At 42.1% G+C, this 23121-nt stretch overlaps 1 protein-coding gene across 1 annotated transcript; it reads left to right on the forward strand.

Annotated features, from left to right (window-relative positions):
• The first annotated feature begins 1203 nt into the window (after nucleotides 1-1203).
• Nucleotides 1204-23121, forward strand: YWHAQ (tyrosine 3-monooxygenase/tryptophan 5-monooxygenase activation protein theta). The gene is made up of 6 exons (XM_058835168.1): nucleotides 1204-1357; nucleotides 2379-2763; nucleotides 17814-17937; nucleotides 20387-20550; nucleotides 20922-21017; nucleotides 22051-23121. The coding sequence occupies exons 2-6, from the start codon at nucleotides 2470-2472 to the stop codon at nucleotides 22108-22110; spliced, it is 738 nt and encodes a 245-aa protein (XP_058691151.1). The 5' UTR covers nucleotides 1204-1357; nucleotides 2379-2469; the 3' UTR covers nucleotides 22111-23121.

Consider the following 23121-nt stretch of genomic DNA (forward strand, 5'->3'; position numbering starts at 1 on the left):
AACACAGACCAAGAGCTTTATGAGTTAACACAGTAACACCCTGAGATTGATTCAGAGAATTCATCATCCCATCTGGATGCTGAAGTTCCTCAGTGTGACTATATTTGGCGATGCTGAAAACAAAGGTAAGAAATCTCATCACTTCATGCACAGACCTGGTACTGCACAGACATTGGAGAACTTGATTTCACCTGAGCCCTAATACACCAGTTGCATTTGACCCGATTTTGTAAGGCAAGACCAGCAACACAAACCCACTGTGCTCCTACCACATCCTCTGAGGCTCAGGCAGCGTGAGTGCACACAAGTCATGCATCCACTCGGCAAACGTTTGGACCCACGTTTGGACCATACATATAACCTCACCTTTATCCACCCACGGGTGGGTAACACACCACTATTGTATGTCATACCATGGTCTGACCTCTAGAGAATTAAGGTGCAACCAAGAGGATGAAAACAAGCAAATATACTGATAGTTGCTTATGGGAAATGCTGCCTTCCCCCGCGTGGGGCTCCGGGAACACGTATCGGGAATACGAAGCCCCGCAGTGCCTGTACTAGACCCCGCAGCCCCCCGGCACCAGGCGGCGGCAGCACCCGGACTTCGGCCGGCCCGCTCCGAAGGGCCGCACGGCTGCTCCCGGCCCTGCCCCGCCCGAGCCGCCGCAGGGCCGGCCGGCCAGGGCCGGGCTCGCCGCCCGCTCCTGCGGGAGCTCCCGCCCGCCGGCGCTGCGGGGAGCAGCGGCCCGAGGGCACGGCCGCCTGCGGGCGGAACAGCAGCCGCCTTGATGCGGGCGCGGGCACCGCCTTGCCCTCCTTACTCCCGCCCCGCCGCCGGCACGGGCACCGCCTCGGCCGGGCTCTCCCACAGGGAGCCCCAGGCCCCCTCCAGCCGCCTCCCCCATCCCCGGTCCCCTTCCCCTTCGCGGTCCCGGGTGTCGGGCGGGCAAGGGGGGGAGCGGCGAGGGAGGGGGCGGAGGGTGGAGGGGGGGGGGGGGTTGTAGCGGCGTCACCATGGCGACAGTGACGTCACCCCACCCTGGATCTCATTGGAGGAAACCCCGTGGCCCCAGCCGCAGCCCACGGGCCCAGCCGAGCTCGCGCCCTGCCCGCGCTCGCCCCCGCGGCGGCGCGCTCGTCTCCGATTGGCCGGTGGTGCGCGGGGGGGCGGGGCCCGGGGCCCAGGCCGGACCGCGATTGGCCGCGTGGGCGCGGGCCGCGCAGCGGGTCGGTGCGCGCGCCAACGCCCTTCAACGCTGGCTCGGCCGAGACGGGAGCGGCTCTTTCTCTTCGCCACAGCCCCAAGCGCGGCACCGACCGGGTGCGGCCCGGCCCCACAGCCCGGCGGACCCAGGTGAGCGCGGGGCCGCGGCCGGCGGCGGGATGGGCCCCGCTCCGCTGCCTCCTCCCGCCGCGTCCTCCATTTTGTGATCGCGGCGTGGAGAGCTCGGCGGCCGCGGGGAGCGGGAGGTACAGCCAGCGCCGCCATTTCGCACCCGCCGCCGTTTCCTCTTCCCGCCCCGTCGCCACGGGGACTCCGCCGGCCGCCCCCGCACCCCCTGCCGTCCCAGGAGACGCGGCCGCTGAGCCCGAGACCGCACCCGCTGCCGTGTACCGGGAGCCGCCGCGCTCCCCGCCAGCAGCACGGGGCCCCCGCCGCGCCGAGGGCCGGCCGCGCCGGGGCAGACGGGATGTCCGGGTCCGCCGCGCCCCGCCACGGGGAGGAGAAGCGCCCACGGCCCCCACCCCGGCCTCGCGGCCCCGGCCTCTCTCGCCCCCAGAGAGGCGGGTCCTGGAGGGGTTTAACCCCTGCCGTGTTCGCCGGGGCCGAGCTCGTCTTGCTGCTTTTATTATGTATTTTTTCCCGCCAGTCCCGGCATTCATGCCCGCTTGCCTCCGGCGCTCGCCTGCAGGACAGGAAGCACACGGAGGCAGGGATTTGGGCGAGGACCCCAGGCTGGGTGGTAATCAGGAATCGTTCCACGAGTCCCTATTAGAGGGGGTATTAATATTCTCACGTAGGGTACGAAGGGAAAAAGGGGTGATTTTTTTTTTTTCTGGTGGAAAAACAGGTATTTCTACTGCTTGGGTGGCAGGCTGCCGTCCCTTGGATAGCACTGACCGAGTGAGACTTGTTCGGCTGGGTTTCTAGGTCGTGGTTTCCCGAGGGGTGGACCCTTGGGACGAGTCCCCGTAGCCTTGCATAGAAGGGCAGGATGTTGCAGTCCGTCTCTCCAGAAGAAACACCTGGAGATGGGGAAGGGAAGGCAGGGCTCACAGTAATTCTCGTTTTCTGGTGGGTTGCAATGGGTGCCGTAGGAACGTGTTCGGTAGTGTTTATCCTGGCATCATGGTTACTATCTTCTTTCTGTCAGGTTTTGAGGTGCATTCTCGTGTTGATAGTGTGACATCTCCAGCTTCTTTTGCTTCTGCTACTACACTGCTCTTGTCCCAGTGCCAGCCACCATGGATAAGACCGAGTTGATCCAGAAAGCCAAGCTGGCTGAGCAAGCCGAGCGCTACGATGACATGGCCACCTGCATGAAGGCAGTAACGGAGCAAGGTGCCGAGCTGTCCAACGAGGAGCGCAACCTGCTCTCCGTGGCCTACAAGAACGTGGTGGGGGGGCGACGCTCGGCCTGGAGGGTCATCTCCAGCATCGAGCAGAAGACAGACACCAGTGACAAGAAGATGCAGCTTATCAAGGACTATCGGGAGAAGGTGGAGTCTGAGCTCAGGTCCATCTGCACCACGGTGCTGGTAAGTGGGGACTTTGTTATTTCTTATATTTTGTTTAAGGTAACGAAATGCAGTATTTAAGTGTGCTGCTGTACTGGGGGGAAGCATTGGGAGCTTGGCTGGGGCGTATCATGCAGTGTTATGCTGGGATAAGTGAAGTCAGTACAGCAACTTCTACAACCTTTACGTGAGTAAGCATGCTGAGGAGGATCAATCGCACTATGCTATTTGCTGTATATGTGTAGAGGTATTTGAGATACTCAATTTTGAGACTCTGTGAGGTACATTTTTGGGTGGGGTGATCCATATGCAGTGTTTCACCAGAGAGTTGCAGGGAATTTAGCCTCTGCTGTGGTTAGTAAGCTTAACTATTTGTAAAATAAGCTGGAAGTGTGGAAACCCTATTATTCAGAGTAGCTAATAACTAGCTAAAAACATTGAAACCGTGTGTGTTTTGTTTACTTCCTCATGAAGAAAAATACTCTCAAGGGGTCTTGGAAGAGACATTTTGAGGAATGTTTTAACATAAATTTGACTTTACAAACTTAGGTGTCTGTGTTGAAGGTGGGAAAGAGACATGTAGAAATTGGCTTTGTTAGATGCAAGCTGACTTCTCAGGGCATGTTTGAGATGAATTTGCAGTAATTACGGGACAATGTAAAACTAAGATGTAAAGACCATGCATCAAAACCCAGAACTACATTTCTGTGGAAGCAGCAGAATTCCAGGTGCTATTGGTAGGAAAACCGTAGTGCACTGTAGTGGGAGCTCAAGAGATGTGTGCCAGCAGTGTGGAGGCTGCTGAACCTTATTTTACGTGTATTGTATCTGCAGGAAACTGCATGTGTATAATGCAGTAGGAATTCTGTGGCAGATCATCTTCAGTGGTTGATTTGCTCCTCTTAGTTACCTTTTGTTTTTGTGTCTAGTGTTGCTAGTGTGAGAACAGGAGGAAGCAAGTCTGTAAGGAAATAAACAATTTTGAAGTAAATTTATCCTAGATTGGTTTAGGAGATGTGAATTTAAAGGTGACTGGTTTGGAAATATCTGATTTTTTTTCTTAATTAAATGTTCTGGCTCATGTACAAGGGAACACTTCTTTGGATTGTGCTGAAAATACCTATATGCTTCCTTGTATGCTGCCACCTAGGTTTGTTTTTTCTTTCTTTCTAAATCAAAGTGACTTACCTTTTTTTGAAAATAATTTTCCTATTTATTAGCTTTACAAGTCGGTTGAGTTAGCCCATGCCTTCCACAAGAGCAAAATTGTTTCTCCAGTTACAGGTGTATTGAAATTGTGAAACTTTCACCTTTGTGAAAATGATGGAACTTCTGTAGGATTCCTACTTCCTGTGACAAGAGTTTCACTAAGAACCCTCTGTGATGAAGTGTGAGCATTTGTGTCACTTGTCTTTCTCTTCTCTACTCAGTGCCCCACTTCAGAACTAACTTTTTGGAACCTCCCTAGCTCACTCCTCAGACTTCGTGATCTCCCTCTGTCCTTTTAACAAATCTAGTGCCTTGGAGAAGGTGATCCATAAAATCTCATACTGGTTATACCATTTTGACAAGGACCTTGTGTTTCCATAGGGAGAGGCAGTGAACCGCTTCACACAGTGTCTCTACTGAAGTTATTCCACTCCTTCTGGTGGCTGCCAGCAGGTATTCTGGTAGCTGTACTAGGGCAGACCTCTGGTGTAGGGGAAAGCAAGCTCTTCCAATGCTAGATGAGTTTTTCAATGCACTCTAGTCTTTCTCTGTTCTCAGCGATGGCCTGTTGGCAACTCTCCCCTTTGGGCCTGGAAGGCTGCAGGAAGTAGTGAAGACCAAAACCTGCAGCTGAGCATGCTTTTCCTGTCCTGTCCTGACCTGCTGCAAAGACGTGCCTTCTTTTGGTGGGAGAAGATGTTGGCTATCTACTGCAAGCTTTCCTTTTTTATTCTTCTTTTGAGGGCCATGTGCAGTTCTGTTCTGATTCCCTCCCTTTCCTCCTCCATCTACCACTCCTGTGATCCATGAGTCAGCATGTGAGAGGCTGGAATTCACCACGAGCAGGCGTTACAAAGGATGGGTTTCCTAAAGCTGAGCCACACAATGATTTTGGCTCCTCCTTTGAATGATAATTTTTTCTGTACTAGTACTATGGTAACTGCTTGTAGCTTTTTCAGATTTCTTCAGCTGAATCTCAGAGATGCTTTTTTAATTCTAGGAAGGCAGCTAAACTGTAACAACTGCTGGCAAGTAGTATTGAAAGGTTGCTTGTCATCTGGAGTATTTGGATTTAGCAAGGGTGGGTGTGTTGGGTGGAGTGTGACTGCTGTTAGTCATACTACTAACAGTTTTTTCAAAAGTTTTTTTTTTAACTGCTGGTATGACATTTCTAAATTTTCATTTAGATATACTTGTGCTTGTATTAAAAATACTGCTAATTTTTTAATTAAAATGTCAGTAATATGGAATCTCTTGATTATTTTTTTCCTGCAAAAAATGCCCCAAGCCAGTTAAGTAAGGCACTGTTTCAAGGCATGGTTTGATAAAGAACTTCAATTTAATCACCACTAGAAAGAACACAAACATTCAAAATTTCATTGAGATAGCTGTATATAGATACATACATAAAAATAAAGCTTTTGCTGATTATATAACTAACTCATTCTCTATCTGCCTGTCTTGCATGTAGGCATGATCTGAATGCTTTTTAACTGTTAATTTTATGACTGGTCTTTCAAATGAGAGTAGCTGTTTAATGGAGAAATTATACTGCTGTCAAACAGCATGCACAAATGTTTTATTTGAAAGGTACCCTAGGAGGTCTAGCTGAACTCCCTGTATTGATTGACTAATTATTTGGTAATGTAGAGAATTAATGTTGAATCATTCCTTATGATTCATAGTTAAAACTGTTTTTGAAACTCTGTTCTCCTTGAATAAAGAAACAGGTTGGCAACTTAATTTTCTCAGATAAAGTTGAACTATGTTGTTTCATATACTCTAAGCACAAAGTTCATGTTACTTTTTCTTGGGTGATTTCGGGTACAGGATAATGTAGAAGGGGTGGATGCATCAGTAACTTTCATGTAATTAGTGAAATGATGTGGGGAAACTTTGAAGATGGAACATACAGTGTAAGATCTGCCTAATTTTATGCACATTCCATTGTTCAGTGACATTAGGTTTTTAGAAGAGTTAACTTTTGAATTGGAATCTTTCTGGGGAAGCAGATTAAACTAGTGGGTTTTCTGACAGCCTTGGTCCTTTTGCATGGCTATAACTTGTGTTGCATTCAGGCTTCTTTGTTCTTTAGAGAGCAACAATGTAAAGTCAGGGAAGACAGCAGCCCTTGCCTGGAAGCTCTCTCCACTTGCAGCTTGAGGGTTTTTGTGTGTGTTTGCATGTGTTTAGTTTCTAGGTCCTGATGCATTGGAGCTCTTCTTGGAGTTACAGAGATGAGATTTGATAATATTTGCCCACAGTTTAAATCTTGATGAAGATGCAAAATCATTAGGGTTTGAAAACAGATGTGTCTTGATGATTACTTCTCGTGTCTCTAGCTGAAATGTTAAAATGGTTTTTTAATATTCTTTTAAAACGTTGTGTAGAAAAGTTACATACCTGAGGCTTTTCAGTTGTTTCCCAACATCTTTTTACACAGTGTCCTCTGTAAACATTTTTACATTGTATTGTGTCAGGCCCATGTTGGCTCATTTCTCTAGAAAGGAGTGAAGGCATTGTGAACTTCTAGAAATGAAGGAACAGTCCATTACTTGTTCTGTTGATTCTTTTTGCCACCCTGCGGCAGTGCCTGCAATGAAATAGTTTTGAGCTATAAGGTGTGTATTGTCTGTATTTGTACTTTCTTAAGGCTGATAGTATGCTTTAATTGTCTGAGAGATCGCACTGTTAATTGTTGAAAGCATGTGTGTTGCTCTTGCCAGCTCTGCATTCCTTCCTCCCTCTTTCCCCTCAAGGTTACAATGTTGTTCCTACTGCTGCTTCAGGTAATTGAGAAGCAATAAAAGCTAATAAAAACCAGTAAAAATCTGTACACTTCTGATTATTATCCATTTTGTAGCTCTAGTTCTGAAGTTAGTCACTTAAAATGAGTAGAAGAAAAATCCTCATGCTAGAAGGTAGTGTTTAGAGCAGTTGTTTCAACGGCACAAGTTCAGGGTTCCATTGAAAGTGAAGTTGGCATTAGCAGATAGAGTCCTCATGTCAGCTACAATATCTGTGTCTGATGATGGATAACTTTGACCATAGCCCTGTTTCTTCGTTACCATTACTTTTGGCCTACAGAAAAGTGAAATCTTGGGGGTTTTTTATTGCACATGCAGGAATTTGTCGAATTCTGTAGGTATCAGCTTCATGCTACTATGTAAATAATTTACCAAAGTTTCATGTTTTCTGAATACTATGTCTCTTGTGTTCCTATTGTCAGGGAATAGTTTGTACAGAAATATATGTGGTATAGGGCTGAAACCCAGTGAAAGGGTATTACTTACAGTCTTTTGATAAAGGCAGCTGTGTAGGATGCAGTTTTATTTTGAAGGCCAGGCATGATAATCACTTAGCATTACATTTGGACTTGAGTTAGTTATCCCAGTAGTGGTTGGGACAATGTTTCAATGTTAACTTTTGTAAGTTAAAGCAACTGCTATTCTTAAGTAATTGACTGAAAGGAAAGGCACTTCATGAAAGTCTGGTTGGGAATGTTACTTCTTGGCAAGTCCAGAATTGTGGAGTGAATGTGGATTGAATTAATAGTTTGGAATAATTTTTTTTTTTTTTTTAATGAAAAATAATGTGAAGAGAGATGATTTTTCCTTTGTGATTTTAGCACAACTTCTAGCAGCCATCAACACATTTGTGGTAAGAATTTTGGAACTTAATGCTTTAATTTTTTTTTTAGTTTAATATGCTTGAAACATAGATCTGAACTGGAATTACGCATAGTTTTACTTTCTCTTACTTTTTTCTGTCATCTTTCAGTAGAATCTGCTGCTGGAATCCTCCCTCACTCTTGTGCAAAGAAAACCTAATCATTTCTGAGAAGGGACTGATTTCTTGCAGAATCAAAGCCTAGAGTGCATCAAGGTTTTTTTAATGGATTGCAAACTGTTAAAGAGTCCACCTAAAAATAGTTCAAGGAATTCTGATGGTAGCTGAAGCCTCCATCCTGTGCAGTCATTGCTTGCTGCCCCCTCCCCCTACAGATGAATGCTGTCTAAAATTATTAAATTTCTTGGAGGACATTTACTGCTTTGGTGGCCTTGAGAAAGTAGGGTGTGCTCACTTCGTCAAACTGGACAACAAAAACCACAAATTCTGTTCTGCTCATGCAGTGAATTTTTTAACAGGTTTTGTAAATCACTGTCATGCTTACCTGCTAGACAGTTATCTCACAGGCTTTTCTACTACCTTGGATACTAATGTGAGAGGTGCCTTTTTGAAGTAAAACACAGAAGACTGTATGTGAGAGAGAGAGCTTGATGAGAGAAGAACATACTTGAGTTTGAAGGTTATTACACTCGATTTCTTTATCATGGCACAAATTAGGGTTGTTCAGCACAGTACTAAAGGAGTAGATTGTACCAATTTCTGTACAGGCACTGCAGCTTGTTATTCTGGTTTCATTAATGGGGCATGCCCAATTTTCAGAGGAAGGTAGTGAGGAAAGCAGCAGGGGAAGGGCGGGTAAAAGTACATGGATATGCTTTGTAAGTTTGGTAGGTGAAGGTGCACACTTGATTAATCAATATTTTCAAATTTAGCTTTTTGCTTTGAGAATGAGGGGCAAGGTGCCCCTCAGTGTTACTTGTGGCTGTGCTTTCTTACTGCCAGTAAACTTGAAGCCAGTTTTATCACAAACAGGTACGATAAGTAACTATTCTTGAGCACTGCATTTGTGGAACTTAGTATAGCTCCACCAAGTTTGTTGGAGGGGTGACTGCAAGTTTCTCCTCATCCTTTCTGCATCCCAGGGAACTGGAACCAATATCAGAACACTTCAGCATACTGCTGATTAATGATAAGCTTGTCATTTCCTAATCCATCTTGTATGTCTGAATATATAACAGTGCCTGGTTTGTGTGAACTAGGCACTTGGGAGAGGCTTCAAAATTATTTGAGTGCTGGGTTTCATATCTTGTGGTCTGTGCACCCACCAGAACATCAGATGTCAAGATCTAAGAACTGGAAGTCCTGAATTAGCTATGATTTTGCTTGTACCTTTCTCTAAATTTGTTAAAGTAATCAAGGGTTTGATTTACCGGTTTCTAACATTGATAAAGGTTTATTACTTACTCTATTACTCTTTATTCTCTCCTTTAATTTTTATGATACATTCACTGAAGGAGCCTGATACAGGAGTAGTGTTCAGGTCTGAAAACAAAAGAATTTTAATTTGCTTTAATAACTTTTCTAAATACACTATATACACTCTTACCTGACTGACAGCCACATCATTTCTGGATGAAACTTCTTCAGGAAGTTTTGTTCTGAAGTTAAATACATTTTTCAAAATTCTTGCAAGCAGGAATTGTTTTTAATAAAAGTAGGTAGCAGGGTCTTAGCAAAAAGTAACAGCTCACTTCCTGTGAGATATTGTAACATCTGAAACGGTTATCTGAAATGTTGACTTCAGTTTTTCTAACCTAATATTAGACTTCATTGTTGTGTGTTGTCTCATTTAGATAGTAACAAATTACTGGCACACTCCTAATAGACTGAGTGAAATCATATATTGCTGGGTTTCCTTCTAGATGAAGTTGGATAATGCAAAAGGCTCTTCCAAGCTACACTGTGCAATGGGAAGACAGTACATCTGTTGTGTTAACCATTTTGAGTTTCAGTGATCCCAAGCCTCTGATCAAGGGCTCCCAAAGACAGATGAGAACTAAAGCAAGTCCAAGTGAGTTCTTTGCATAAGGGCAATGTACCTTTAAGACCACATAACTCCTGTGTGCTGTTGTTCCTCTTGAGCGCTGTTAGTCTGGATATATCTCAGTTAGTCATTTAATCTTACCTTTGGGCTTCTGTAGCTGCAGAGCATAGAAGTATTTTTAAATGAAAATTTTGACTTCTTTGTGTGATTCTGTCGTATTATTCAATGTCACGAATGGATGCTGAAGGAAGCTTTTAGATGGCCAGGATTCTGAAGAGAAGGATGTGATGTCTAAAATGTATGTTTGCTAAGAGGAGAAGAGCACTTGGAAGTATTTTTAAGAATTCGAAATATGTAAAACACAGTCATGGAAGAATGTTAGAATCAATTTGAGATAAATATGTCAGATACCAAGGAATTTTTTCCTGAAAGCTTTTGGCTGTGTTGTATAGCCATTAATTAATCAAAAATTTATAACTTTAGAAAAGAAGAATTACCTTTTTTTTTTTTTTTTAATACTCACTTCTACATTTGATGAGGGGAAACCGGAAAACTTTAGGCTCTTCCATAAAAACTTACATAATTCTGACTTTCACTGGATTGTTCATTTTGTCTGAACGTCTATGGAAAGGAGAACCTGTGTTTCCATACACATCTAGTTCCTAGCTTACATATTTCTCTCGGGACCACAGAACTTTCTAACTTAAAGAGAAGTATAAGCAGTGAGTGTAAATTCTAGATTAAACTAATCTCAGCCTCAGGTGGGAATAGTGTGGGCAGATATGCTGCAGCTCAGGCTTCCAATGAATTTGTTAAGTGGGATTCCAGATACTTCATTCAGGGCCAATCCTAAATATTGGCTGCAAGTTTTTAAAACTGTATAGACAAAGACATGGAACCAAATGGAAAAGATTAATTAGGTCACCTTCTCTGTTTTCATGTCAGATACATTTGTCTCTGCTTTCAATTTTTTTTCAATTTTTTTTCAATTTTTTTTCAATTTTTTTTCAATTTTTTTAAGATGACCTTTTCAGGTCATCTTAAGGCCATGCCATTACTGGAAAGGTGCACACATATTTTCCTCAATACATAAACTGAAACTGTTACTCTGGAGTGGTCTGTATGAAAATCACTTAACGTTCTCCCAAAAGGAGTTGATGCATAGAACTTGAATCCTGAAGGATGAAGAACTCAGTTCCGCTGAATTACACTCTTGAAAGTAAAGTGATTGTACTGTTGCAGCAGGGTACTCTCCCTTTCCTGTCAAGAAAACAACTGCTGAATGTTAAAAAACACCTAGGTTTCAGTGAGTCATACTGTGGACTTTGGAATGACTGCTTATACTTGAAATAGTCAAGAAGTCTTAAATACCACTCTGCTAGATGATTAAAACAGGCAATCATTTGTGAGTAGAAGCCTTACTGAAAGATCTGAGCCCACACCAATCATCTGTGCTGTCAGTGACTTCGGAATATTTGATGTGTTTTAAGTTCACATTTAAGTTAATGTTAGGTGATTATGTTGGTCTGGGCTGTCTCACCAACTTTAGCTTAGCTTTTTGACTGCAGTTAGGGTGGAAACCATTTCTCTCTATGCTGCTTCTAGGTCTTCTTTTCTCATATTGGGTCTGGTTGGACCATCAAAAATACATGAGACTGAATAATTTTTCCAAATAGTTTGCATACTGCAGCCCTGGCTGAATTTATGTAGCCTCACACACTTCATGGTGTTCCTAGGAGATGCAAGCTGCTTATCTAGATGGAAGTTATGCTGAATCCATGTTTTGGGGTGGTGAGTTCACTTGCTAAAAGAAGTGTTGATATGCACTCTGTTCTTGTGTATTAGTTTTGAGGAACCTTGTCTCAAAATAGGTTTACTTTGAAACAGCTTCTTCACTTGCATGTGATTTTTTTGGTTCTGTGGGGTTTGGCCAATTAGTGTGTGGTACAACATTAAGTAATCAGTTACTTGCTGTTACCCAGGTAACATCTCTTCTGGTGAGCTTCAGAGCTCCTTAATAAAAAGCTAGAATAGAGAATATTCAGTGTCAGTTCAGAAAACAAAGAAACATCTAGGAAACAAAAATAAAACTCAGTCTAGTTCCTGTAAAACCTGTGAAAAATTGGTACTCTGTGGAATGATAGCACCTCCTCTGCTGGCAGGTCTGAGAACACTTGGACAGCTAAGATCTGCTGAGCAGAAGTTCAGTTTGGTTTCTTTTCTCTTTTTCTTCTTTCTTTTTTTCCATATAACTGAACTTTTTCCATTATGCGATGAGGAGGAATATGATTTTTAAATATTATAAGCACTGATATTCATTAGTTTGCTCTTCTGTCAAAAAAATTGCTACTGTAGGATTTTGGTTTCTGTCTAGCTTTTTGTGTCATATGAGTTCAGGCCAGGTGAAGGACATAGTTTAAAATTACTAAACCCTGCAGACACCATTTAGTTCACACAAACTGTTAGGATATTGACGTCTGAAAGCAGCCTTTAAAATGACATTCTTAGAAGATGGAAATGGTGCTGAAATAAGGTATTTTAAACAACTTGAAGTAAGATATATGGGCTTAAGGCTCAAGGGTATTGCTGAAAGTGTGACTTGAAAAATCAAACTTTATCCAACATAGACTTATTTCAGAAAATTCTGTGATAGCCATTTAGAACATCAACACACTCCTCCTTGCTAAATACCATGCAACAGCTTAACTTATGGGACAAACTTTTGGAGAGCATTGCTGTTTCTGATGGTTGCTTTTACATTGTCTTTTTTCCTTCTAGTGGAGCAAAATTAATGATAAACTGTACTCAGTGAGAAATGCAAATGACAGTGTAGATCAGTGTTTTAATAGCATGACATTAAATAACTTGGTGCTGGTGATGTGACCCAAACATGTCATAGGTGGTGACATCTGAGCAATGGTGACATTGTAAATGTTTTGGGTTGCTTGAGTTTCCCACATTGATAACTTCTGTTGGTACCTAGGCACTTGCTGTCCCTAGTGTGCTTTGAAAATTGGCCTCAGCCTAGTTGTGATGAGTGGATAGTCTCGAGCTGACCTGGTTCATGTTCCTCCTCTGGTATTGAATGGTTAATTTTGAAGAATATATCCACTAGCTAGTGGTATTGGAATGTATGAGACTTACAGTCATGTATTTGCTACTCTAACTGAAGTCCAATTCTAAATGGCACTGCTGCTGAAGGAAGCTAAAAGTTTGGTATTCAAGATTTTTTTTTTCCAAATTCATCTTTTCTGTTGAGATTTTTTTTATTGCTGGATATGTGGAAAGAGAGAACAGCTCTGAACAGATCAGATTGCAGTGGTATTTTTCTGCCACTTGAACCTACTCTGTAGTTAAACTGTATAGAAAGTATTTAGTGTACACTATGGTTGTTCTTAATGTCTAAGTCTTGCCTTTTAAAATAGGCTTAGATGGGGAGAGAGTGGTGGGACTTTCTGTTTTGATGTCAGCTTTTTCAAGGAGGTGTTGTCCTGAAAAGAGGTAACAGAAAGCATATGTGGAGTGGGCCTGGAACATGAATTGCAGGGGAGGTGTGCCAGTGTATTTTAAAGAGAGGTTGGCTGGATGCACATACCACAAATAATTATTAAGCAGCTGTGTCTTCAGGGAGCTGCTTTGTGTCAGCCATACCTTCAAGTAAAGTTATGGCTGACGTTCCTTAAGGGCTTGGTTTTCATAAAGCTGAAAAAAATGGGGAAGTGGTGAGAACAAATACACTGACTTAGTATTTCTGGCCCAGGTTAAGTGCTGTGGTCAGTATCATGTGTTCGACCCTTGAACCTACTTAAACAGAGGGGGAAAGGGACTGAGAGGATACTTAAGTAGTTGGGAAAGAACAAAAGTAGAATTGCTTAAAAGGCAATTGAAATGTAACTTTCATTTGGCATGTAGAGGAATATGTTTGCCAATGGAGAGAGAAAGAAAAAAATATTCAGCTTTCAAGGGGAAGAAGTATCTAGCTGCCAGGCTCCCAGCCTGCTCTCTATGGCTTCTTCAGGCAGCTGCAGACCTATTCCAAGGAGCGTTAGTCCTTTGTTGCTGGCATCTCTATAATAAATAAACCATCCTTCTATAGGAGGGGAAAATAATATTATACATGAGAATATGATGCTGTTGGGATGAGAAGAGTGTTAACACACTGTGAAGGTAGAAATAGAGATGGATGAGCAACACTTGCAGGAAGTGGAGTGGGAAATCTTGTCACACTCTAGGAGGACCAGCAAGCCACTTGAGCATAGTATGTCAGTGTGGGGGAAGCGGCAGCTACCAGCCACAGACTGTCACACTGCAAACCTATTGTAAGGCAACTGCAGCAGGACACAAAGGGTCTGCTCTGAGGATAGACTGATTCCTGCATCTTCATACTCTTCTTGGTTCTGAGAGTCACCCCCCGTCAGGGCAGGTCAGCGGCTCAAACATTGTGTGTCTTTCATGCAGTTTCTGAGGCATATGTTGTAAAGCACATAACTGCTGGTTTTTCAAGGCTTGGTTTAGAAGGTGATGGGAAGAGCTGCAGTTCTTAAATGATGGTGGCAGCCGTATTTTAAGACATAAAAGGGATGGGCACATTCACTGTATGTGAGCATGGATGGCAGTCTACTGTATTGCTTTACTTCATCCCAGAACCATACTTCTGCCAGTGCTTGTCTCTTCCTAGGTAAAATCACAACTTTGAGACTCTCTGTGGTCTGCTTCATTGCTTTGCCTGCCTGTAGCAACATTACTTAATATCAGCTGATGTTTAAAATAAGGATTCCTGGCTAATTTTTGTCCGCTGGAAAGGTAAAAAAGTCCGAGTGGGGAAAGATGAGAGAACAGATGCAGGAAATCGTGAGTTTTCCTGGCTATTACTGACTCACAACACTGTAAAGTAAATAATTTGGCTTACTGTGCTGTCTGTTCTCACTACCCCACCAACATTTTGTCTGTAAGAGGGAGAGTAAGATGCCTTCCAAGAAATGATGATGATATCCTGAGATGAATGGCTCATGAAGCACACCAAATACATTATTAATTTGAAAGATTAACATCTGGCCTAATAAATAATTTGCTTCACTCAAAGTCTGTTTGGATTCTGTTCTAATCTGTGGGATTCATAAATAAGATCTTGTTCCATTTAAGGCTATTAAAAAACCAAAACTGAATATGTAAAGTCCAGAATGAGGATGTTCCACCCTAGCTGAAGAAAAAGGCACAGGTCTCTTCCTTACTTGTGTTATGTAAGGATTAGGAGGCCCTCAAGATGGACTGGGAGTGGGAACTGCTGGGCTACTCAGCTTCTCCACCTGAGAAATGCCTAGGAAATATAACCCACTTTATGCTGTCTGAAAAACTGCAGCTCATTCTCAGCATCGCTTTTTTCTCTATGTCTCTCAAAAGTTTGGGCAGAGCCGCTGGTTATCAGATCTACATAATGAAGGCAGCATTTTAAAGATGCACTGACACACAGGCCACAGTGCTGCTTGTTTGTGGTAGGGCTGGCACGGCAAAATCCTTTCATATTCCTGGAAGAAGCGTGTGGCCTATGCCATCTGGGGGAAGAAGAAGTGGGCACTGATGCTCTAGGGAGTGTAGCTTTCAGATTTGGCTTAAATTTGCCATGCTAAAGCTTTCCTGTAAACATTCTCTAGTGTGCACTAGATTCCAGGGGTTAAGTGTTCTTCAGCCATAACCAAGCCAGATCAGCTGTAGTGCTAGAGCTGCCTACAAAGACAGAATTTTGTAGTAAAATGAGTAATACTTTTTGTGTGCTAAGCATGTAGTAAATTTCTGTTTTGGAAAGCATAAAAATAAAATGCCTGATTATTCCCTTGTTGATATAGTTGTAGCATCTTGAAAGTTTTATTTCAGCATTTAAAAGATGAATCAAATATACAGTTTTGTGAAATACCTGGTTTAAAATGCCATATAGTATCTTCACTGCTTGTCTGGTCAGTGCTTCTTAGACTGTGGCACAGTTAATCTGAGCACATGGATAAATCACATCTCAGCCACTTAATGCAGTCCCAGCCATAGGATGGCTTTTAGAGGCTGGTAGTTACTATTCAAACATTATGGATTTATGGAACCTTTCTAAACTATAGGTGTATTATGTGTCACATTTCATCATTCTGGGCAGTTTCTTGTAAAATCAAACTCAGATGTTAGACTTGAGCTTACCGTGTTGTCACTGAGACTCTGAAGCTGGTTTGTGTAGTGTTGCGCTTTTATGGCTGACATGTACATTATCAAGGAGAAAAGCAGCAGGAGCTGCTTTTCCATCAAGCTTCCCCATCAAGCCAAAATGTGAACATTTTTTCTTTTCAGAAATCTGTGGAGTGGGAATAACTCACTCTTAATATGGAATGATTTATGCACAGTAACAATATTAATATGGTGTTGTATTACCCATCTGCGTACTACCTTTTAACTCTTGTTTTGAAACAGACTTAAGGTTTTGCTGCTTTTTCCATAACACCTGTGAGCTGTACTGTTCTATATGTTTGCTCAAGCCCCTGCATACTTGACCTTGTTAAACTGTTAGATTCCTCACTTATGCCTTTACCAAGTAGCCAGTGTCTAGACTTTGGCAGTGGTGTTATAGCCTTACAGAAACTCCTAAAAATGTCTGTTTCTGATTTGGTAGGTGCAAGGGTATGTCAGGCTTGGTATCATCTTACCTTCCTGCTGTTTTCTCTAGGGTGATATCAAGGGCAGGTATGACTGTACTTTCCTTACTGCCTTGGTGGGGATCTCTGAGGGAGCTTGTCTGGACACTGCAGTGCTACTCTGTGGGACACATACAGTTTGGATGCAAAAATGCTTTTTTAACCCTATTGGAAATACCCTGCTACAAGTGTCAGTTTAAAATGGTTGCCAAAATCTCAAATGGACTTGGAATAACTAAATGCTTTGAACTGGACTGCTCTGCTTCCATTGATTATTAAAGGAAGTAATAATGGCATGGTGGTGTGCATAGGGAGTAGGTTTGTGTCTAAACTTAGCTTGTTTTGATTATAGTGCTCTAGTAGCCAATTAAAGTGCTAAGGATTTTTGTGCAGAAAGCTAACAGTTCCTTGAATATTTTCTTTGTAGCTGCTTCATGAATTTGGATACACGTTCCTATAACAAAAATCTTAACTAGCCAGCTGCCAGCTTTGTGGAGACTTTCTGCTCCTTTTATGACCTGTTTACTTTGCAAATAAGAAAATACAGATCTTTATCACTTACATTCCTACTGTGAAGTTTCTCCGAGTATTGCAGGGCTTCCTTGAGTTGTATGGGAACTCATTTGTGTCTGTTGTCAACTCTGGAGAGCATGAATGGTTGTAGTAATGAGTTGGGTAAAATCTCAGGTTCACAGGCAAGGTCAGCCAGAAGCTTCTCTGCTGCTTGTCAGTTCTCTGAGCTACCCTGTTCTCTAAGGGAAAGTCCTGTACCTCTTCTCTCCTTTCTTCACCCCCATCTTAGGATGACTTGCAGCCTTGGAGACAGACTTACCTTCTCTTGCTGGAGGCTTGCAAACCTTTCCTTGTCCTTCTGGTTATCAGGTAGGGGAGCTGTGAACAAGGGGAGTGATGTTTGCAGCAGCATAGGGTGTGCTGGAGAGTACACCATTCCATTCTGGGAATGGCAGGGCAGATATGAAGGATGCCTCCCTACTGTGCTGGAGCCAGGTGTTCCCTCAGAGCCATGTGAAGAGCTGGTGCAGTGCGATGAGGTTGGCTGTTGACTGGATGGGTTTGAATCCTTGACTCTCTGTGGTAGGTGGGCTGGAGATTTCTTTGTCACAAATCCAAGAAACACAATTGATGCAAAAAAATGTGGCTTTGAAACTTTCTGCATTGTGTTTTGCTTTTCAAGTAAAAGCTTACTCATTTGCAATGTTTTTGAAATGAGAAGTGCATATCTCAAAACTGAACTTGGTCCTGAAACTGTACACCAGTAAACCTTTCCTTGTTAGTCGCAGTCTGATTGGCCAGTTGTCTGTTCATCTTAATGTAGTCTCTGGGTTTGTGCCTATGCTCAGTTTGTTGAAATAAGTGTGCATCTATCTGAAACGCCCTAAAACTCTGTTTAGCCTTGTAGCAAACATTTGAGTCCATCCAAACTTCTAGGAAAGAAGTAGGTTGAACTTAGTTGTGGTGGTGTTTGCAATATGTCAATGTGTGTTTTGTTGCTGTTTCAGGAGCTCTTGGACAAATATTTAATAGCTAATGCAACTAATCCAGAGAGCAAGGTATTCTACCTGAAGATGAAGGGAGACTACTTCCGATACCTTGCTGAGGTTGCCTGTGGTGATGACAGGAAACGTAAGTACCTTGGGTCTTTCACAGTTCAGGTCCATGGGTGAGGGGTCAGGAAATGAAATACACAGACTCCAAATATTCACATGAGTTAGCTGTGTTTCAGTCAGAAATCTCCTGTTTTCATACAGACTGAGAGCAAAACTCTGTCTAGACCTTAAGTATGCCAGGGAATTTTTGCTGGTGTTCCTGTCATCTACCCTAAATTCCTGAATAAATGCCCCATAATGCTTATTTAAATCTTCTGGAAAAATAGTGTAAGTGAAGGTATAGTATATATTTAATGTTGCTTAGTTTGTAATTCTTACTAAAATGAAGTTGGTTAGGGAGAGTAAACAAAAATCTGTAACATTTTGTACTCCATGGTAGAGTCCTGTTGATCTAAAAATTTAACCATTTCACTGTGAAGCAGACTTCACTGTAGTCACTGCATTTATAAAGAAGCCACAAAATTACTAGGTTGATATTCTAGCCAAAAAGCGTGAGCTTTACTCTAAAATGATTGATTTTAATAGGAATAATACTGTTCTTGAACTTCTAGTTTGCCCTTTTGGATTCAGCAGGAAAGGCCTGGAAACTGCCACTTGATACTGGGCATCCTGAGACTGTAGACCTTGCCTAGGAGTTAGAACAGGTGCATAAGTAGTTGTGAGTACCTCAGGAGCCTCTTCTGGGGAAGATTTTAACTGTATTGAGGAGATGTATTGAATTAATTATTAAAACTGTCTTGAAAGGTGCCCAGATAGTGTTATGATGTTAGAAGCTCTTGGTATGGCATAAGCTAATGATCTATTTCTACATAACAAACTAAAGTTAGTTGTGCAGTAATGCTGTGACACAAAGGAGAGGGACTGCTGGAGCATGTGGATGCTGCAGTAGCTGTTCTCTGGGGTTGGGCCTGGCAGGATCTGGCAGTGTTGGCCTCCTGAAACAGTGCACAGTGGGAGGACAGGGCTGGTTGTCGCTTCAGTAAAGGCTTCATTAGTCTCCCTCTATTGTCAGAGCATTCAACTGAAAGATGAAGACACAGAACGGAGTAAAAGTCTTTGCATTAATGTGTTGCATTCAGGAATTCTTAACCCTTTATCTGCTTCAAGTAGCAACAGCAAGTCCAAGAGTCGTTAAGAGTCAAGTAGCAAAGGCAAGTCCAACTTGCCTTTGGCTTTCATGAAGATCATCTGATTTATACTTTGTCTTGAGCAACAGCTACAAATCTGGGCTTATCCAAGCACAGAAATATCAGCTTCTCGTGGCTAAAATGACTGCAGTTAAATGCCACACATGCTGATAGGGGATACAGTACAAGAGGGATTGGTTGAATATAACCTTGTTAGCAGATCCTGCTGGAGTTTAGCTCTGAAATTACAGCTGCTGTTTATCACCATGCAGACTTTTCTGCATAACTTCTTACAAACTTCAAGACTCTAAGCTTTTCTGATATTCCACCTCTAAGCATTTATTTTTCTCAGCTTCACATATATTTTATGTACTTACTACAAAAAGCTAATTTATCTCCTGGATTTGCTAGCTTTTTACCTTCTTTCACCTATTCTTAACAAATGGGTGGTCCTTTAGCACTCATTACTGTGTAATACTGAAATATCCAAATCTGTCTTGACTCTTTTCAATATTACTAAATTTTACTTACCAAGCTCTTTTACCAGCATTTGCTAGAGCAGTGCTAGTACTAGCTAGCTGCTTCACAGAGCTGTATTTTGAGCTCTGACAATGACTTTTTTTCCCCTGCAGTCTCCTTCCATTCTGCAGCATGTTTAGGGCAGCTGTTGGTCCATTGGCTGTCTATCAGAAGTGAATCTGGAATAGACTGTAGGTAGCACTCCTGAAGTACTATGACTTGGTAACCTCTTTTCTCTGTGGTGTTTGTCCCAGTTATTTTGGGCACAACACTGGGGCTTTTTTATCTTGGCCTGTCTACACGGAGATTTTGGAGGCAAACCTTCAGTTTTTCCAGAACGTGTCATACATGCCTTCCAGGCTGCCTCAAGAAATTGGGCCTTTTTCACTCTGCACACTTGCATGAATGTGTCCATCCTGTGCAAGGAATGAAGTAGGAGTTCTGTAGAAAAAGTAATGCACAAATTATTTTTTTCTCCCCCCACCTAAAGTATCAAAGGCCACTGAAGCAATACAGTAGTCTTGGATGCTTGTGTTTACCAAGTTCTGTGTGTTTATCTTTTCTTGAATACCTTTGCTCTGTAGTAGCTTAGTTTTCTCCCTGTGTTTTGTCAGTGGGGCAAAACAGTTTGCTCCCTGTGTTGTGTCAGTGTACTTAAGATGGGTGTACAATCATTGCTTTGATTAAAGTAGATGCAGTGTTTTCCTAAGAACAGGCTTACATACAGCTGTTCAGTCTCCTACTAATGGAGTGGTTTAGGTAGAAATACCTTTTTAAAAAATGAAACAAACCTAAAACCACTTTGTCATTCTTTTACAGAAACAATAGAAAACTCACAGGGAGCTTATCAGGAGGCATTTGATATCAGCAAGAAGGAGATGCAGCCAACACATCCAATTCGCTTGGGTCTAGCTCTTAACTTCTCTGTATTTTATTATGAGATTCTCAACAATCCTGAGCTTGCCTGCACACTGGCAAAGACAGTAAGTAATTTTTTTTTCCCCAGTATGCCTGCAAGGAAAGTAGAAGAGAGTTTGTGCTTAAAACTGTATGAATTATTACTTCCTAGAGTTTTTGAAGGAAATGATCTTATTGAAAGTTTCTGCTTTCCTAAGTCATATTGTTAGCAGATTGAAGGGGTAGAAGCAGGCTGTATTTACACTGTGACTTAAATTTTCAGCAGCATGGCAAGCTTTTATGGTGTCTTTAGTATGGTTTTGTTTCAAATAGAGCAGGTCATTAACTTCTGATGTTGCTTTTTTTGTTTTTTTTTAAGCTACCTTTTCTGATTGGTTTAGTTTCTGCTTGCTTAAATCAGTTAATAGAAAGCCTAAAGATGGTTTAATTATTCCAGGCATTTGATGAGGCGATTGCAGAACTTGATACACTGAACGAAGACTCATACAAAGACAGTACTCTCATCATGCAGTTGCTTAGAGACAACCTAACAGTAAGTTGCTTTTTTAAGTATTATCTGGTTCTGTTCTCCACGTGTTTGCTTAGACTGAATTTGTGATGGAAAAAAACTTATTTTGTTCTAGCGCAAAGCACAGCACTGACTTGGGCTGTTTACTTATGGTACCTTTTCATAACTCAGTTTGAATGTTGTGTAAGTTGATGTCCAACTTCATGCTGTGTAATCTGGAATAGCAGCCTGGTTAGCTCACATTATTCCTGGTATGATGGTCTTATGGTAGAGGGGAGAAGGGGCATTCAGCCCAACCTAATGTATAAGGTAGGACAAGGAATTAAAACAGTCATCTGTGATCTGTCAGGGAATCTTACTCAAACTATTTTGATGACTACCTAAAAACAGAGTTTCTCCTGGTGTACATCCAGGGCAGCTTGCTTTATTTGTTGTCCTGATTTTCATTCAAAAACTCAGAAATTTCAGTGTACTAAGAATAAAATCAGTTTTTTTGAGATAAACCATTTAAGAAAAGTGCCTTATGGAACAATTAAGTTGTATTAAAATATGTAACTATGGCAGTTTTTCAGAGAATATCCTCTCTGAATAATTACTGTATTTAAACTTACAACAACATTTAATATTTTGTGATAGTCCTTCAGTAGAAGTGTCTGTTGTTAGCAAAGTGAAGTGCTTAGCTTCAACAACCAAAGTGACAATCCACACTTGCAGTATTCAGCGTGCTGCATTTGAAATGGAAGTTGCCTGTGGAGCTGCTGTTGAATAGCCTGGGATCGATGGCACAGCTCATTGTTAAGCACATGAGTTGGAGTTACTGAGAACATGTCTGTTCTGCCTGAGGGGAAAAAAGCTCATTGTGCCCTGTGCATGGGGTGCTCTGTCCAGTTACCTCTCTCCCAGCAAGTACTGGAAGCCAGGGTTGTGCAGTGCCAGTGGACTGGTACTTCATGGGTATCAAGTCTAATTCACTATCATTTCCTTACGGTTAGTAGTTGTCCCTTTTTGGAATTCAAGCTGCACTTCTGAAAGCTGACACTTTTTATTTTCTTTCTAGTTATGGACATCAGACAGTGCAGGAGAAGAATGTGATGCTGCAGAAGGTGCAGAAAACTAAACTGCACGTGGGGCGTCATTCTCCCTTTCCTTCTCAAGAAACCTTTTTACACGTCTCCATTCCTTATAGCTCCACTTGGATTTCCTATAGCAAAGAAAACCCATCCATGTGTATGGAAATCAATTTATAGTCTTTTCACACTGCAGCTTTGGGAAAACTCCATTCCTTGATTTGTGTTTGTCCTGGCCTTCCTGGTGTGCGGTTACTGCTGTAGAAAAGTATTAATAGCTTCATTTCATATAAACATAAGTAACTTCCAAACACTTATGTAGCGGACTAAAGTGTACCTGGTATTTAAAAACAAATCTGAACCAGTTCCTGCCAGTTGACTGTGTTTTATATTACAGTAAGATATGAAAATGTAGTTAATTGCAACTAAAGAGCGTTCCACATAGCATTTAATTCTCCACATTCCCTTCTTTATTCTGCAGGGTTTCCTTTCCATAATTGACTTTCACATGCTACTGTGTATTCATTTCAGTAGGAATATGGAAGTTCTGGGCCAGATCAAGTTAAGCATTTAAAGTTTGGAAAACCACAAATTGAGTTGCTTCCCGTATCATGTAATACAGAAGCTTGTGTGTTCAAAAACAGGGGCTTCACTTAATCTTCAGTTGCTGCTGTTTAAGTTGATATCCCTTCCCAATAAAAGTTCACTTACACTCCTGCCTTTGTAGTTCTGGTATTCACTTTACTATGTATTAGAAGCAGCATGTTACTGCTGGAGTACAGGCAGTGCTTTTTGGCAGACTGAAGTGCATGTCATTTCTTAATACACTGGAATGGGAAAACCAATTGAAGTTCACATGTCCAAGTATAAAATTTAGTACTTTTCCATGCAGGTTTGTGCACATGTGAGAAGGTGTCAAGTTTGTCCAGTGATTGTTAGAGAGTTTGGACCACTATTGTGTGTTGCTAATCATTGATTGTAGTCCCAAAAAAGCCTTGTGAAAATGTTATGCCCTCTGTAACAGCAAAGTAACATTAAATAAAATTACATTTTATAAACCA

This window comes from Poecile atricapillus, chromosome 3 (genome assembly GCF_030490865.1).
Source record: "Poecile atricapillus isolate bPoeAtr1 chromosome 3, bPoeAtr1.hap1, whole genome shotgun sequence".
Lineage (NCBI taxonomy): Eukaryota > Metazoa > Chordata > Aves > Passeriformes > Paridae > Poecile > Poecile atricapillus.